Source organism: Osmia bicornis, chromosome 12, assembly GCF_907164935.1.
Source record: "Osmia bicornis bicornis chromosome 12, iOsmBic2.1, whole genome shotgun sequence".
Taxonomy (NCBI): Eukaryota; Metazoa; Arthropoda; class Insecta; order Hymenoptera; family Megachilidae; genus Osmia; species Osmia bicornis.
Genome location: NC_060227.1, coordinates 5,828,213 through 5,847,941, shown reverse-complemented (window position 1 = coordinate 5,847,941; position 19,729 = coordinate 5,828,213). Strand labels below are relative to the sequence as shown.

Genomic DNA, 19,729 nt, shown 5'->3' with positions numbered 1-19,729 from the left:
TCCCATCTAGTTTCTCCGTTTCTTTAAAGTGAAACCTGTTTCATAGAGTCTTCTGCTTCGAAGAGATATTTCTGGTTTCTTTATTTCCCAGGTAGAATACGTATTTCTTATTTTCATCGTATCAGTAACAAAAGAGCTTATATATTACTTTTTATGCAATTTAATTTTCGAACGGCAGACCATGGAGAGAGACTCAATCTTAATTCATTCCGTTCTCAAAATATATCCACAAAATGGTACCTTGAATCTTTTAACAAAGCATTCGTGTGACGTTAAGGTTAATCACGAGGCTCGAGCAAAGACCGTGGAGAATATATGGATAATCACGGAGAGTTTGAACATCCTCTACCGTGAGAACTGGACGAGGTTGGCCGCCCAGGAGATCGCACGTTTTCAGGATCAACTGGTGAAGAGGATCACCGAGGATATGATGGCGACCCAGAACGCCGGAACATACGTCGGAAGTTCCGCTAGCGACCCTGTCACAGAACGACGAGTGCCGGAATACGAGTGGAACTTTGCCAAAGCGTTCTTGTACTCCCTCACCGTGCTGACTACGATCGGTAAGTGATTAATGAAAATTAACATTTCACTTTTTAATGCCGTTTGCACGTGGAATTCGCAATTAACGCTGAAATTGCCGGTGTTCGATGCATGCTTACTTTCGAGACACGTGCAATTATCCTTTACTCGAATCGTGATTACTGATTTCTAATTAACGATTTCTATGATCTATCATTTCGACGAGTTTAATCAAAATTAGTTAAAGTTTAAACTTTATTGAAAAATATCAAACGCAAATTCTCTAATTGCTAATTTTATATTGACTGAAAATCGTGTCGGGAACAATTAAATAAATCCTTCAGCTGCGAATATACGGATGACTGATCGAAAATTATCCGAAAGCGATACCTGTATTCAGTGCAATCAATTTCAACTTTGAAACGGTACAGAAGGATTCCTTTATTGAGACAAAACGGAAGGAACAAAACGAAATATGATATCTGTGAAAATCAATTAAAAAAGTGCAGATCCCTTTTAAAACTTGGAAACGGTCACGTAGAAGTTAAAGTTTCTTAATTGGTGAAAAATGAAGAAGTAGAAGTCTAGAAACTTAAATGAATTTTTAGTTTTCCATTTGAATCCTTTCGTTTCGTCAGACAATTATTAATCGTTCACCATGTTTCCGACTATTTTTCAATCGAAATTATCACTCAGCTGATAACATTCTAATCTGAAACACCTGTAGACCCTGACCGTAATCCTAAATCTGACCACCTAACCGTTTCACGAATCCTACAACGTTGCTTACGGTCCAAGATTACGGTAGATCCGGCTGATAAACGAACGAGTGTGTCCCGGTAGTTAAATGGTAGACAGAATTCACGAAAGGGAATTCCGGCTAGAGTTAACGTTAGGGTCCAGGCTAGGGTACCTTGGACAGATCAGACGTTAATCGAAACGGCAAACATTGAAATTCCGAACGTGGTATCGCGGTTTCCAGCCACCTCTGTTCGGTAAATGCAAAACGAAACGAGGTTGAATTTTACGTTCGAACGATGCCTGATAAAACGTGCAACGCGCGACAGATACGCGACCGAAAAGAGTAGAATGAAAAAAAAAAAAAAAAGATAGAAACAAAATAGCGTGGAGGCAACAAGGGTCGGTGGTTGCGAGGTCGAAAGGGGTGAAAGCAGAAGGGGTGGCTGGTATAGCGGGCATCAATTTTCAAGGCAAACAAAGTCCAACATTAACGTGTAATGGCTGTGGCGTCGAGAGAGTTTCTGTTGTCCGTTTTACATGTAGAAACGGTTCGCTATACCTGTACAAAAGCTTGACAATATCAATCCTTTCGGCTTACTGGCGTTCGAACCCAGTGACGTCACGTTCGATCGTTTACTCTGGTTATTACTGAAACAGATTGGAAGTCTATGAGTTTTGTGGATATTACAGAAAAAAAAGAGAGACAGAGAGAGAGAAGGGAAGGATAAATAAAAGAGACGAGAAACGAACAGGAGGAAACAACGAGGGAATACGAAGCAGCTTATCGAATTATCGTTGCAATATACGTTTTATCTTCGTTTTTTCTTCCCTTCCTTCTAATGCATCGACAATTTCTCTGTTCCTGCCGTGAAAACTCACCACGCTAACAGCTTCGATGCTCTTAATACTCGTATGCGTGTGTGCGAGAGGGAGGAAAATGTAAAAAATTTGACGTACGGTTTAATCCTGAGAACGCAATATTCGGTACGACGGAGTTAACTGTTTCGTGATCGTAAATCGATCATTAATACTTGGATAAAGTCAGCTTCGTTTTATTAGAACTATAAACTACTAGGAGATAAATACTTTAAATGATAGACTGAAATCAGTACCGGAAATTGAATTGATTTTTTTGTCGAATAATTCCTGTTCCAAATAACTGAAATTATACTCGATGGCTATTTTATTATTTTATTTCAAAGTTTTCTAAAGTCTTCCAAAGTTATAATTATGTGATAGATATTTCAATATCTATATTATCACAATTGAATCGATTAGTTAGCATTTTCATTCAGAATCATTTCGAATTGACCCTCGTGTTCAAGTTGAACGTTTGAAGAAAAGAAAATTCGTTGAAAGCGGTGTTCTGCTGCTCAAACGAGCGGATGAAAAGCGTGACGATGCTTTTCGTAATTAAGTGGAAGCTAGTGTAAAAAGTAGGAAAAGAGAAGGAAGAAATGGTCGGACATGTTCGTCGTTGCTGACAAGAACTTGAGTGGCTTTCTGTAAAGAAAAGACGACGGTAGGAGAAAGAAGGTAGAAAACACTGAGTCTGAGAATTCTGGAAACGAATTAATTTTCTGCGCCACTTTCATCCTTTTCTTTTTCTTTTCTCGCATTCTCGTTATTAGAAAACGAGCAAAAGATAAACTTTCTTGAAACGTTCGTATACAATGGATAATTTATAGAACACGTGTAATGTATGTACCTTTGAAATTGTATACGTACGTACAATTATTCGGAAAGTTTAAGATGAAGCTCGAGTTTGTCCCATTTCACGTCTGGCTACTTTCAATCTCGAAAAGCAAGCAACGGAAACTGAAGCGAGAGCTAGAGAAAGGATTAAAGTAAAGGGAGGTTTGACAGAAAGTTGAAAAAGGAGTTAGGGAGAGGATTGGACGAAAAGAACAGAAAATTGAGAGAATGAAAAAGAGAGATTTAAAGAAACAATTCCGGAAGAAACAATGAAACGTTAAAATTAATTTGTAACATTTTAAATCTTTAATTTTGCAATTATTCAATTGCTTTCGACTCGCGTTCGAAGGTACGCGAATTTTTGTGAAAAGAACAGCCTTAAAAAGCGTGTGGAAAAAAATTCGAAAAACAAAAAACCCAGCGTGCTTTCAATGACTGAATGTTCGCCATTACTACAAAAACGATAGTTCCCGCCGATATTGCGGAGCAAAGAACCAATTCAGCTTCGACCATCCCTCTCTACAACAAAAATCTACCCCTTTTTTTTTAAAACGTAGATCATTCAGCGTGAACATTGTGCGTACGTGTTTTATAGTCGATTGAACTCAACACCATTTCGTGTACAATACATTCGTCTATGTCCTCAATTGAAAAACAGCCGTCTTTCTATCCAAAACCAGTTTGGGATAAATTGATATCGCTGATCATTGTGCAGTTATTTAATTATTCGATGAGACAATTTTCATTTATTCTTCAAATAACTGCTTGATAAAATTTTCTTTAATTTTTCTTCTTTTCATCTTATTACTGTATAATTTCAACGGTAATGAAAATTATCTTTTGATTCGTTCTCCGATCGGTATATTACTACGAATAACAGCAATCAAGTTTTAATTATTTTTTGCGCCGTTCAAGAGAAAATTACATCGAGTCGAACAAGCAACGCGCAATTAACGCTACAAAGCAATTAGCATTCGCGTATAGCAGTTAATTATTAGCCCTTGTAACCGCACTGTTAAAATGAACTTTTAGTTTTGAAATAGAAACTTCGCTTCGACAAGAGCGACTGGGTATCGTCTTATTTCTTCTTGTGGAACACAAACTTTTTAATTGGTCGCCACTCCACTCGAAAAATGTGATCGTTTTGCGAATGGAACGACACGAAGGGTACTATAATTATATTTAATAGACGAAGTTATAACATCAGTTTTCATGACAAGTCCTGTAATTATTCAACTTTCTTACTGGTTAGAAAAATCTTGTCAAGTGTTTGCAGTTTTAAAAAACGGTATTGGAAAATGCATGCTATGAATTAAAGTGTAACAACAATATTTCACTATTTTTAGAAAAATAGTATTTTTGGTGTTCAAATTAAATTGTAAGAGAAAGGTTTAATTATTTTATCGAATTTTATGACTGAAGAGAAAAAATCTTTGGATTAGAATTTTCGAAGGGTAGTTGTAATATCAAAATTTCCTAATCGATAATCAATCAAGAGAATTAGAAAGCACGTAAACAAGGTTTGGTCGCGTTACTTCCTGTGACGGGTTTCATTCCGACAGCTTATCGATCCACAAAATGCAAGACGAGCCGCGCCCACAATGCATCCACCAGACGAAACCTTTCGTTTCTTGTCGCATTTCTTGAATTTTCTGTAATTATCCGAGACACGAACAGAAGTCCTGTCTAGTTGACAAAAGAAAAAAGAAAGAAATTCGACGACAGGACGTTGACATTCCATTAAAGGCGCACCGACATGCAAACAACCCTCTGACGCGTAGACGACTTTCTTCATTAGACACGTTTCCAGTCTACTTGCTGGAATTTCTTGCATCAGTGTTCTTTCAACTCGTTTTATTCTCATTTTATATTCGTGTAGTTTATGAAAACTATCTTGAAAATCTGAATTTTCTGAAATAAACTTTTACACACACGAGTAACGAGTCCTCCTCTCTCGTATTATCATTTTTCTTAAGGAAATTTATCTCAATACGGTGATTCCTTGAAATGTCTTCTCCAAAATCCTTTCTGTATATACGATCATCGATGTCCAGCAATTTCACACATTTCCAGGCAATCTATACCATTTTTTCGATCACCTAATCCACTTCGCTGTATCGTTAGACACGAATTGGTCCTTTTGTATTCCATGAAATGAGGTCGCATGAATATTTCGGCCGATTGCTTCTCCGCAAGGCCGAAGTTACGTATTCAAGAAAATGGTCCGAGAAGGTAGCTGGACGAGTACCAAAAGAGTATAAGCAGAGTATAAGAAAAAGGATCGGAAAGATCGTAGCCGATTTCGATCCCCTTCGCGAAATATTCTTCCCATATCACCTGGCCTCTACGTGCGCGCGCGTTCTTAGCCCGCCTTATCGGGGTGAGCTTTTTCGGATATGGAATTTCACGGGATCAAATATTTTATCCTTTTCGTCGATGGGACGCGCACGACAAAGTCCTCGGGAAGCACCGTGTTTATCTGCAAGATTGATACGTTCATGGGAATAGAGATGCCGTTGTCGATGGATTTTGCGATCTGCGAGCAGTCGCTAGGCACGTTCGAGACCCTGGTAGCAGAGAAATTCTTTTTATTATCTGTCTCGTTCGAAGACAACGCTCTTCTGGAATAAAGGAAGTGTTCTTGAAGAAAGGATACAAGTATTTTGGCGAGGAAGAACGTAGGAGGGGTAGAAAATTACTGATAAAGATGAAAAGAAGAAATAATTTGTTAGTTAGGTATCTCTAACAGAGTTAGGTGAAATAAAAATAATACTCGAAAAGGATAGAAACTAAAGTTAGGAAAGGTAATAAATTCAATACGATGAAATATTATTCAGAACATAGGAGAGACACTTTTTCGAAATTGTGCGATATCGGAAATTTCAAAATGGAAAAGCTTGAAATTTTATGTAGGAGAATGTGCAAGTTAAGTAGATACAGCGGAATAACTACATGAATAGGTGATACGGGAGCTTAGAGAGGATAAAATCCAGCTTGATCCTCAAGAGCCATGGTATTTCATGCTTTGGTTCCCTTGAGTGTCTGATACTTTATCTATTTTTAACCAGCTACCAGTCATTTACTACCAACCGAGCAATTTATTAACATTTTAGGTGTATTAAAAATTTTTCATCTCAAAATTTTAAGCTCTTAAAATATTCTTTTCATTTTTTTTAAATTAGATGTTCTTTTTAAATACTCCACAAATTCAGCTATTATATAAGCAAAGAATTATTATTCCTGAAGGTACAAAAGTAGGTCCAAGAGAAAAATTCTTTCGACTTCCCCTAACATAACAACGAACAGGGTAGTGTACGAATGGTTTTATCTTGACCCCGTCAAAAAGGAAGTTCGAACAACGATCCATTAATCATCTCGCATGGTTACTTACGTGTCGTCGTAATCTTCGTTCTTTCTCTGGCTGTGTAACCATTAAGGTAGTCTCACGTTCTCTCGTCTTCTTCCCGGTGTCAGCTTCTTCTCGACGTACCCGTTCTTTTTTGCCAGGCTACATTGTGCCCTTTTCGTACCGCCACTATAATTTCTTCCGCCGTTTTCAGTCGACTCTCGTGACTCGCACTTGGTGAAACGCGAAGGGAATGAAGAAGCAGGAGGTTCGTGTTCCTGAATCCAAAGGCGGTCTTTCATTCTCGCCGGTTTCGCGAATTTTAATCAGAGGATTCGGTAGGTTCTAAGACGACCAGCAGAGACGTTCGACCTTTTCACTGGTCCGTTAATGGATTGCTAGGCGAGAACAGCTCGCGAACTGATCGCAATTTTCTTCCACCTTTCGCGACACTCCAATCCTTTCGTTTCTCCTCTTTTACAAAACCGATCGCGTTTCTCTATTGACAGGTTTATTTAGAGAAAATGAAATATGGTTTAAAATTAAATTTTCATCTTCACTGTATCGGTGATCTATCGTTCAAGAGTTGAACTATGAGAAATTTGCAGTGATTCACTTTATTGGTATGTTTTCAGGAATCGTAAGCATTAATCAATTTCAATAAAAGTAGAATAAAGAAGAGAAAAGAAAAGGGAGAAAAGAGTTTGAAGGAGGTTGTTGAGAAGTCTCGAAATGTTAAAGAGGTTAACTCTTTCTTTTCGTATTTCGTTGGATTCGAATCACGCCTGTCTTCTTTTCTCTTTTCTTTCGAATTTCTCGCTTTTCTCGTCTTCCAAGCATTGCAGCACGTCAACCTCCTAAGACGTTCTCCACCTTTCCTCTTCTCGCTACCACGTACAATTACTACTTTCCTTTTCTCTCTTCTCTGACCCTCCAAACGAACCGATACAACCTCAAATTCGAATCGAACGAAATTCCAGATCATCCCGATTGCACCTTGATTACACTCGGTAACAAAGAATTTCTGTTTTCATGATTTATTTTCCAGCTACTGTGATTTTTATACTTTCTTCGCAATAAAATAACAGAAGTATCGTTTGAAATTATTATATTTTATAATAAAGTTCCATTTTATGAATAAATTGAAAAAATCCAAATACACCCCGTGGGTCTTCATCCCCAGCATAACCTTATCGAGACCCAAAACGGAGATAATAATCGTGGGCGAGGGGGAACTGGATACGCGGTCGAATTCAAAAGGAGCCGACACTTTTATTTTCCATTCGAATAGTCTCAAGGAATTTCAAGATCTTCCTTCCCTTTTCTCGACGTCTATGTCGACGTCAAACGCCAGCCGAAGATGGATTTTCTCTTTCTCTGTTCCATCGTAGTTCGACCATGGGAATGCTGATACATAGGAATGATCGATCGTCGCTCGAGTGGAATTGTGCGCCTCGCAGGATATATTTTTTAATCTCGTTTCCTTGTCCCATCCTTCCTCTGCCCGCGTCTTAACGTTTCTCTTCGTTCTCCACGACATTTTCGGGCCGCAGATAACTTTTCGATTGCGTTTCCTCCGTGAAGAATCGTGCCTCATAAATTGTATATTGAATAGCTGAAACGAACGTCTAGGAAGAAATATATTTCTTCTAATTTTCCCTGTTTCGTGGAAACGTACATGTTTCGTGCTGTTTCAGCCACGTTGCATGATTTTTTTCTATTTTCTTCATCCCCTTGGACAGGAAAAAAATTTCTTTCCATGGTGTTTTGTATACAGGATTCGAGGAAAATTAGTAGCTCCAATTTAAAGAGTTGTTTATCATTCTGAAATGTAAGATATTGAAAAGTAAGCTGTGAAAAGGGTTAAAGAATCTTTCATATTTTCAGAAAATGTATTAGGACCTTCAAAGTATAAAAAAAACATGAGATTAATAGAGTCACACATTCCATAAAATGCACAGTTAAAAGATTAAATCATGGAGAAAATTCAGGAGAATAGATTTAGCAATGGGTAGACGGTCAAGCAGAATAAACCAAGTGGTCAGCCGCGTGAAATCAACTCCTCTTAAAGTCGTAATTTTGTAATACGTTCTCCATGATTTTATTTCCCACGAAATTCATTTTCGACCATATTATTAACAGGGTATTTCGGTAAGCCTATTTCTTAAAGTAGAACTCGGGAAAAGAGCATCGAGAGTATTAATCTCGAACTGTTCCCATAAAGCGCGTTAAAAATAATCCTACTTTTTAACAAATCAAAATTAATGAAAGCTAACTGTAGAGAAATAGAGGGGAAGAGGTCGTGAAATATTAAAGAAGTTTTACGTTGGTGAAAATATTATTTGAAAAGAAGCGAAATAAAAATTGTGAAAGTCCCTTTCTAAAAGTAAAACTACTCAAAGACAGACGACATTTCCTGTCCAGATGCTTCGCATCCCCGAGTTTTTCCTCTGCGACCGTATTGGCTCATTGTTTATGAATTTATACGGCCATCCTTCGGGAAAATGTCCCGGGGAAAAAGGTATGGAAGGGGTTCACACCGTCTGTGGGAAACGTTAAGGGGAACACGGCGGATTACACGGCTAAGTTTTTCCACCACAGAAGATTATATGAAGAAATAAAGCATCCAGATGGATGGTTAATGTGTTTGGCGAGGTACGATGGTGCATGTACAAGTCTGATTATTTTTATGGAATATATCGCGGTATTAAGCGAGACCTGCTGGATTTTGTCGTAATAATTTTTACGGAATAATGCGGGCTTGGGTAAGCCGTCATATTTATGTTATTATTAGGAAGCTTACCCTGATCTACGTTTATTATGATACTATTAAGATTTGATGACATAAAAGTATTATAAAATAACGCTTATGATATATCAATTTAAAGCTTAAAGTTCGAAGAAAATGACTACATAAATTATTGAGTAATAATTAATTGTCAATTATAGCAAATAATATCTGACACACTTTGCTTATTAAAGCTCACTTTGATTGATGTTTGGTATAACTTTGTGAACATAGAAAGAGATGTAACATCGAGAAAAAGTATTCGGAATAGAATTTGGAATTTATTATAGTCGGAACAGGAAGTGTTTTCACCTGAAAATGTGGTTCTATGTTTCCTCGCGAAAAGCGAGCCGCATTAATCAAAGACACCTATCCTAGTTTTCCTTTCTCACGTAGACATCATTCAACCCCTTTGCAATTTTTCTGTAAAGCAATGCTCGCTCCGACCGCCATCTGTTTTAAAGTACCTGTTTGCCCAGAATCGTTATTTTCCTAAATTCCCCTTCCATGGAATTTCCCATTGGTTACTGGTATTAACTGAATTATACTCTGTAACTTTCTCGAGTAACTTCATATCCATTTTTATCTTTCCATTCTTTTTTAATTATTCGATTACATTGGTATTCGAGAAATATTATTTTAACGCGTTGAACGTGGTGGGCGTGTTCGATAACCACCGATGGGGAAATTAATTTTATCGAAGAATCGGAAAAAAGAAGGAGCGAATACCATTGATATTACCCCAATAATATGAGGTAGCCAGTTGAAAGATTAAATTGAAGAATCACACATTCTTGTACTTGCCACAATATGTCATAGACAAAAATATAGAAAATTTATTTAAGTTGACTGCATTAAGATTTTTGAAACCCCAGGACTATCAGATCTTCGAGGGCCCCATAATTTGCTAAATTTGGTTTTCGAAGTTAACATTTACCCCCTGTGGCTCGGGGGGCTTAGAATACGGCCACGGTATTCCCTGCCTGTCGTAAGAGGCGACTAAAAGGGGGATGTAAAGGAACGAGTAAGATGAGTGGACTTAAAAGTACAGAAAGAGTGTGAGATTTAAAAGTACAGAAGCATATAGCATAAATAATGTAATTAAAAATGGCGCGATAATGCGCGTGGCCGATAACTTTTCGTTAGGCAAAAAAGGATAGATCCAAGTCCCTAGATTACACCACCCTCAATAGAGGGAAACTTATGAAGTGAAGTGAAATGAAGTTAACATTTAATTATAAAAAAAAGACTAACATGGAAACAGCAATGTAGCATAATTCATACAGAATTTCTGATTGAACGACATAAAGTTCCATCGGTCATTATAACAATCATTTCAACCATCTTTCGAGGCTTAATAATGACTTTCGGTAGTGTAAAATTTGAGAAGGAAAATTGTCAAGACGTGTTTGCAACGAGCAAATATCTGGCAAGTTCTTGACGTATCATCGTTTCGAGGAATCCCAGAGCTGCGAAACGCAAAGAAGGAATCAAACTGAACCGCCCTTCCCCGGTAATATTCCCTGTCTACCGGGACTCAGGGAAATGTAAATTCAGTGAAATTTCCACGTTCGTTTCCTTCTCAGAATACCGCGATGCGAGCTTTGTTTCGTCTTGCAAACGACGCGTTAAGGGTAATTAAAATCGTCGACTGAGTTTGAATACGTTGTTCCGACGATCCTTTACAAAGATCCACAATAATGAATAAATGATTGACCGAATGAGTTGATTTACCGAAAGTAAAAAATTTCCTTTGCAATATAAATGTATCATTGATTGAAATTTATTTATTAAAAGTCCTCGTACATACTGAAGTTCTCGAATTATGCTTAAACATCCGCAGTCTCTAAATACGTAATTAATAACTGTATACAAGTCGTTAAACTCGAGTCAGATTCGTCTTCAAATGATAGATACAATCGCAACAGTAAACATGCAGTTTGAGATAACTAAGACACTGATATTTGTAACTAGAACTCAGCAAATTTACATGTTTCACAGTAAAGACGCTAATTAAGGGAATAATCGGTACAAGTACTAGACGGTTAATTTATTTACTCTAGTTCCGTAGGGTACAGCTAATATACAACAAATATTTAAGCTCTGACATTACCGAGAATCTGCTTTGCTCGATCAAAGGAAAAGGTAAATTATTCCAACTATGTTTGCGATATAATTTATTTTTTTTGAACGCATAGTTGACACCTTAATTGCATAGTTGAATTAAAGATCGTGGTGTGATTGGTGGAATATCGCGTAGAATCAATAATCTGATTTATAATATAACTGATACAGTAGAGAATCAATAGGAGGTGTCTCCTGGCAGCCGATTTGAATAGTTCGATAATTCCGAATGGACGGGATTGGTGTAAATCAATCAGTGTTTAGCGACCAGTCCGGCGAGCAAATCTCATTATGAATTTCTACAGAACAATTAATGCAATTATAACGTAATTACCAGAGTTCAAAGCACGGCTCGTTCATTAATTATTATCACGCAGAGGCCACGCAGCTATCCGCGACACGGAATAAAACAATCCGTGACCGTAATCCCGGGGGATCGTGTTCGAAATTCATCGACAAATTGTAACTGTCAACGGGACACCGTCGAATTTCGATGGATCAAAATCGTTTCATTTAAACGAGATCTAATGAATTTATAAAAATCTATAAATCTGATAATAGCTAATTATTATTTAGAGAGAAATGAACACGAATCTCTGAGGGTTTCAAATAATTAAACCAATTGAAATTAGACTACTTTTGCTGAAAATACAAAATATGTACTTTGAAATAATCGTATCATTGATGTTGGAAGTAGCATCAAGGATGAAGTAGCAAAGAAGAAGCGTTCAATTTCGTTATATCTATCACGGTAATCCGTTTCGGACGTTAAAGGATGAAAACTGCCTTTGGCATCCTCTTCTATAGCTGATAAGATACGACTATCTTTCCCACGGATCTTTCGGTTTCCCTTTTCTTTTTCATTTCACCACGCAGCAAAGAAACTTCAATTGCTGCTATCGATTACTGTACCGACAACGAGATTAAACCTTTCTGTCTTCAACCGGACACTTCTTCCTCCGCCTTTCGTCGCCTTTTTGTTTATGGGGTCGATTCGATTATGTCTATCACCTGAGATTTTCTTTCTCTTCAAATTAAAATCGAGGCTCTCTTCATGGTCCGCCGTCCGAGTTTCACATTCTTAATAGAATTAAATGAAACTGTGTGAACTATGAAATAGTAAAAAAGATAGCGTAGAAGAAAGAATAAATTGTACTAAAAATAGAAGCGAAACAGAAGAAATATCCTATCTGTTTCTTATTCCGTTCACGGGCCGGTCGCGATCTAGAAAAGGCTGAAGGGATCGAAGAAATCGATGCCACTATCCGATAAACTTTCACGGCGAATGCTCCCTTAATGCTCGAGATACACCGTCGGACTGGAAGTTACGTATATCACGGCTTTGCGAAAATAAACTCACCCCTTTCTCGTGACTCGCCGCCGCACCCATGGCGCCCAACCCTCTGGACCACCCAACTCTCACCGGACCGGTCACTCACCCCTATTGTACATCGAGCTACCAGCAGCGTTTCGTTCACGAGGATATATCTGTATTATCTTCTTCTTACCAGTGTCTTCGAAAATTCCTCTCTATTTAGTTTCGTTAAACAAAGAATGATATTCATAGATATGATAATAGAGGAGTAAAGTTCATTAACACGTTTGCTATTACCTTAGAAAAAAATGTGATTAATTAATTTTCAAACGTTAGGTTTTAAATATTTTCGAAAATCAATGGATCTCAAAATTTGGCATTTCTATTAGAAAGTTAGAATAATTCCGGAAAGTCGCCGGACAGAAATAGAAGAAGAAAACGAAATGTCTCCATCGAAGGAGAACAAGTAATACGTCTTTCGATAAACGAGCAGAGAAACGGTCCGGCAAGTGAACGTGGTTCGCGACAAGGAATAAAGTGGACAGGGGGCATGGACAGGCAAACAGGGGGATGAGGGATGTTGGGGGACGAAACGCGTGCTAATAATTCCAGGCACGTTCTGCCGATGGATTCGCATAGATAACTCGAAATCTGTAATTACCTGTCCGATACAAAATCGATGTCAAAGCGAAAAGACTGGCAACGCGAAGCGAACGTGATCGAAAACAAACGGTGGACGAGAGGGCACGTGATTTGCTATTCCGACAGTCGAGCATCGGCGTGCTTTCACGATCGTACAGATTTTTCGTCCACGGATTATTGAAGCACTTTTGAAAGGGTGATGCACCTTTGCCCGTGTCAGTTGATAGTGTTACCTCTTTCAGAGGAACGCTGGCGATCGACGAGAAACTGACGTTCCTAAAAGCGAAATCAGAAACGTTAAAGGAAAATAAAAGTATAAGAGCAGAGACAATTTGACTTTTCAGATTTTCTTGTAAAATTTCGATTTTCCTTTTTATTGCATCTCTTGTTACATAGCTTTCTTAATGAAATTTAAAGTTTTGAATTGATACAAAGAAATAATAATAAAATTATAGATTATATAAATTATTGTATGATCGATTAGTGTGCCAGGTATTTCGCTAAAGGATTAATTAGTTTTATTATTGGGTTTGAAAGTTAAAATTTAGAACTTTACTGTCTTTAAACGACGTTAAGTTTTACCGACGTAAAACGAGAAAGATCAGTTCTATCAGTAAATTTCGATGAACAACTGCAGACTGTTGTAAATCAGTCCAGTTTAAGTACCTTAGGCTCTTATCCCATGTCCTTTGCAGCTTTTTTCCACATAAACATTTTTACGAGAATTTCTCCTTCTTCGTCCCTACAATACCCTCGTCGACCCTTTTCTCCTAGAGGGTTGATTGTCCAATTGTGTCCACGTCTACGAAACGATCCACCACATCGATCAATCCATTGAGACGAAATGGTTTAACCAATCCTATTTGGAGGATAATAAAATAATTTATATAATTCTTTTGCAAATATTAACATGTTTCTATAGAAATCTGTCACTAATTTTAGTAGAAAATCTTTTAATTACATAAATGAAAAATATTCGTATTAAAACAAATATTTTGCAACAATATGCAATGTACAATATTTATGTTCCAATTAAATTCTTTTCGACGTTTTTTAAAAATTCTACACAGTTACATGTATTTTTCCTTGATAATACCTTTTTACATCAAAAAATGACAAATGCAGTAAAATATTTCATTTAAAAATAACACAATCCCTTTGATAAACGAAGTCACGTGAAATATTTTAAAATATATTCATTTCAGAATATTTGTTTTAATAGGAACGTCGAAATGGATTGAAAAATGTTACTATTTAAATTCAGGAGCTTTGATTAATCCTTTCGTATTGATTTTATTTAAAAACCATTGAATTTACTTTGTAATAATATTGAAATGTAATGTTCATGTTGCTTTAAGCATTGAGTCTATGAATAACAAGGTATTTTGTTAAGAAATTAAACACTGTCCTCTGTTTTCAAATCATCAGATTTTATTAAAAATTTCTTTACAATATTTTACAAATATTTACGTAAAATTTGCGAGCACCAAATACTGAAGTATCGATGGGTTAAACCGGAAGTTGAAATTTCCTAAAGGAAAATGTATTTTAAAATTGGAGAAGTATTATTTCAATGAGAAATATTTTACGAATGCAGTCCACGAAATTTCTCCATCCCCGTTCGTATTTACCATGCCGTGCATCAAAAATACATTCGAAACTGTACCATAGAAACATTAAAGAAACATTAAAGGAGTGGAGGAAATGGAACGACAATATTATTCGTTGGAATTTTTCATGAAACAGGGAACACCCGGAATCTGTAGAAGAAAACATTTCGAACGTTTTCTTTTCAAATTTTTAAAAACACGAAATAATGAAAAAAGCGAGTTGGACTTATTTCGAATACCGACAATCGGTGTTCCGTGTAATGCATTTGTCGTTAGATCTGTTCTATGGATGACGATAAAAAATGTTGAACTCGTGGAAAGAATGCATTTTCAATGTGTGATTGCACGTCAACGTCGCCATGGGATTGTGTCATTGCCAGATTGGCTCATTTCTACCTACTCGACTGACTTCTATTCAGTATGTCATTTCCATGTACCATCCTGCTCCCTGATATGTATACAAGGTGTTAAAGAAATCGGAGTCAAACTTCAGAAGCGCATAATAGGGAGACGTTTTACAAAACGAGGTGCTTTCTATGGAAAAAAATCAAAGAACACCGTGAAAAATACAGAAAATGTCTTCTTCGTAAAAGCAAAATTTCATCCATCATTCGTTCTATCCTGCAGAAAAACAATTTCCGAATTGATAAAGTGTTAAAACTACGAAATTTTTTCACCTGAATAAAGAAACATTAGTTTGACGATAATCGAGCGTGACGATGCAATAGCCAGGATGGAAGGGCGCTATTTTCCAGTACGAAGGCTGAGATTATCGTTAATGTATTCCCCTGGGTGTACAAGTTCTTCGTGTTCGCAACCACAGCCGTCGACGAGGACAAAGTTGTCGTTCGACCATACCGACGCCGCGGCGCGCCGTAACAATCGCCATTGCCATGTTAATGGCCACAAACTCATGGTGTGGGTTCCACGTAGCCTCGTCGGACTTCTTCTTCTCCCGACTATCTAGAACTTTTCGCCACCTTATCCTCGTTTCTTCTGTTACGGTCAAAGACATGCCAACGGCTGGCATTTCAACCAGTTCGAATGCTAATTCGATGGAGAAGAATGGTACTTGAGAAAGAAAGAATTTTTCCTTTGGTTACTTTCGTCTTATCTTTGTCCAAATTAATTTTCATTTTATCAAATAATTCTCCCGAAAAGTTTCACATATATTAGAAGAATAATTCTGAAGTATTATAATCCATCCAACGTGACGTATCAGGATATGTTTACAAATTCACGCGCTCGACGCAGGGTCGGAGCTCAGTTGTTTCCGGTTCGTTGAACGTTTCGGTCGAGGTTTGTGAACTGCGTGCCGGGTCTGCTGTGAGCACGTGAATTTCTACGCATGGAGTATAAATTCTCTCAATTAATCCTTAACATAATTAGATTTTTAGACCAACACTTTTACGTCATTGGCTAACCCTTAAAAAAATAAACGTTTCATCTCAAATAGATCCGTAAAGTTAAACAAACGAGTCAAACAAGTTACATCGAGTCAAACGAGTTAACGATTCATCAAACACCGTCCCGTTTGCTTCCGTTCGAATCAAAGCTTCCGGAAGTTCAGCAGTGGAACGAACCTGGAATTATTCTCACTCGATATCCGCTGTTTAACCAGCCTGCGGAAACAAATTCGAAACAAGCAGTAGACTTTCTTCTGGAGATGTCTACAGATTCGACGACAAGGTAAGACAGGATATCCCGTCGATACATTTCGCGGGTGGAACGCAACGAACGAGGGTGGATCTCGTTTTAATTCCGGGCTTTCGGCGCGGCCTGTTCCATATTCAAAAGTTTTGCACCGAATGCCAAGCCGTTGTTATGCTAAGACCACGAGGTCGGCTCTTAGCATATTTCGACGATATTTCCGGCAGTAGCGTATCTACGGGACTTCCGGTGGCACTGTTGCCTACGGAGTATCTCCAGACCCGCTTCCTTCTTCCCTCAGTTTCACGCGCATTTGCATTATCAGCTTTAATTACCACTTGGCTTCGTTGCTGCTTTAAATGGGCTTCAACCGTCGTTATCATTCGGAAAGAAATCTTTCGAACGATTCGCCGTTCGCGATATCTGGCACATTTTAAAAATGTGCAGGCGCGAAAGTAATTTTTTTACAAGCTCGTTAGATGCTTTTCATTCGGGATTTAAAGAAGGCGAGAACAGCGTTGCAATGGGAAAATTAATACGTGTCAGAGGTTCGTTCGCATTTCGCGTCGTTTTAAAACTGCCGGGAACAAAAGAAAATTCCGTAACGGTGGGCTTAATTATCCGTAGCTCATTATCTTGGCGGATCTCCACGCACGCGCGCGCATTGCGGAACCATTCTTATTTCCTCTTCCCATTCGTCGAGACCGTGTCATGAAATCAGGCTTCGAATGATTCTCCTTCGTATCGACGTTGACCCAATTTCTCGTTTTATCATCGGAATAACCCTTTAACAGAAAAATTTCTAAAATGTCCATCCTGTATATTAATTCCTTGCTCGTTTTTAACTAAAGGGTTAAACGTTGAACAATACATTCGCATCAGAAATTCGCTTCTGTTTGCGAGCTATCGATGCAGGAATTAAACGCTCACGGTAAACTTTTTCCATGCTGACATGGTATTTCGTGATTATTTATGGGGCGGATAAATACGCGCCACCTGGAAAGTTGAATAACCGAGGAGAGTGTTTTGACAGGTGCATCATGTACAAAAAAATAGTATAGCCTTTTATTTATTATATAGACGATCGATGTTATTTTTATTCGTTGCTTGTAGATACTATAAATCAACGTAACAAATAATTGTTTTATTCTACCAAATATCAATTTCTCGAATTTGAAAGAAACGTCGCCTCTGTACGACACTAGTAGTCTTTACTATCAAAGAGTTATTTTTCCTTAGTATTCGTCAAGAAACTCCAAAGTCTTAAGAGTCCTGGGAGAATTTCACAAGTCACCAAGCACTTTGCGTCTGCCCCTCCTTTTCTTGTTGAGGTCTGCTTCCTAATTAGGCTAATGAAGCCACGAAAAAAAGTGGAAAGTTGGGCAGGGAAATCTCAGAACATCCTGTTCTAGTGTTGTAAATTAAATTGCTACATTGTCTAAACCGAAGTTTTCAAAATTAACCTCTAATGATATCATTGTAGTAGAATATAAAATTAAAAATTACAGTTAACTTTATCAATAGAAGGTTGTAGAAAGGTGTTAACTAAAGAAAACCATGGTTTCCATTATTTTATCCCCCTGTATATGTAAAACGAAGATAATAACAATTGAGTGACGCAAAGAGCTCTTTACTACACGATACTAAACTCGCACCCTCAACTTCTTCACCCTCACCCTCTTACTCAACTCTCCTCACCCTCTTTCCAAACTTTTCCCTTAATGACTTCTCTTCCTAAACTCTACCTCGTGCTTGAACATTCACCTCTAAATACTATCATCCCGATCGCAGAAAGAGGTGCAAATAGATGATTTGTTATACATATATGTACCCCTTGAAACCTAGTTTTCTAAACATTGCAGTCATACATCATCGTAAAACGAGTCCCCTTAGAGTGGCGTTTGATTTCCCTAAAGAGTGATACACTTTCTACATAGCATCTTCCATTCTTCTGTAAGTTACTATGTAAACTGCAGTTAATCTTATGCATTCCAAAAGGAGGAATAATTAAAAATTTGTTCTTAAATAATTAATATATTTTTCATAGAATTCTAAATATTTTCCTGTCCTCAATTTTTTATTATTTGCATACTTCGTCTATATTTGTATTTCTTTCTTCGCTTCTTGTTCCAATCAGAATAGATAGCTTTGCCCAGTGTTATATATTTCAGTAATTAAGGCTATAATGAACTGGCAGCATCCAGTGCATGTACACTGAAACCAGTTCTGCTCGCCTAACATTGTTCCCTGTTACGACAGTGGCAAGCATAATCAACCGGTCGGTAGGTTCAACAAGCGACTCTCAGCATATATTAATTATTGCTCGGAATACCCCTTCCTCCTCGTTTCGATTCGATTGCCTACATAAATTCTGCTCTGCAATAATGACCACACAGTCCTCCGAATTCGACTGTTCGGCTAACTTGTCGTTCCTCTGATACACTAGTAGATGTGATCAACGAATGATACGTGAGATTAATCTTGATGCATGCATATGAGTATCGATTAACATCCCTGTAAATTGACAGACTAATTTAAAATAGTAGAAGCGATATCATATTTGGACTCGTCGTTTCACTTGAAAATTTTTGACAAATCATTGATTTTGAATTATTTATTGATTGAATTGTAATTGGCTTAAATGCTGAACGAAGGTGCCTGTTAAATGATTTCCAAGAAATTTTCTGGGTGTCATACGAACGAAGGAAATGAAAATGGCGAAAGATATACGGCGTGCAGGGGGGGCGAAAGGAACGCATCCTTCTTCCAAATGCTGTTGCCAAGAGAAATATTTTTCACCTTAACAGCTATCAAAGGCAGACGCCTCCTTTCCGATTCTAAAGCTTTGGGGAACGCGAACGTGTGGCCTGTGCATCCTTAGAATCTGCGAAGCTCGCCGGATTCAATAGAAGGGCAGAAAGTAACGGAAATCATTAACTTTGATGCCAATTTTCAAAGCATTTCGTACGAATGAAAAGGGATTGAACGATATAACTCGTGTAGAGAAACTTTTTATCATGGATATACTTTGAAATCTTCAAACCTTTGGATTTTCACTGTTTGTGCAAAACGACGTTTCGCTTCCAGCTACTTCTTCGTTTGCTTTTCTTTTCAAACATCGTTATTTTTTTTAGAATAACTTCACGCTTCGAATGTTGAAAGTTTTCAAAAAGCTAATAATAAATTTACAATTGGCTACTTTCGCTTGTGCAAATTTAAACAAATTCAAAGGACGATTCGTGTACGCTATTTCATCAGATTTTCAAGGCTTATGGTATTACGAGGCTGTCGTGCCA

At 37.6% G+C, this 19,729-nt stretch overlaps 1 protein-coding gene across 5 annotated transcripts in view; it reads left to right on the top strand.

Annotated features, from left to right (window-relative positions):
* The window catches only part of LOC114871724 (TWiK family of potassium channels protein 9-like), a 176,960-nt gene that overhangs the window by 133,364 nt on the left and 23,867 nt on the right, over positions 1 to 19,729 (top strand). For all 5 annotated transcript variants that reach the window (XM_046288107.1, XM_046288106.1, XM_046288105.1 and 2 more), the window contains one exon: positions 278 to 563. In XM_046288107.1, coding sequence (XP_046144063.1) covers positions 278 to 563 — 286 coding nt within the window. The remainder of the gene's footprint in view (positions 1 to 277; positions 564 to 19,729) is intronic.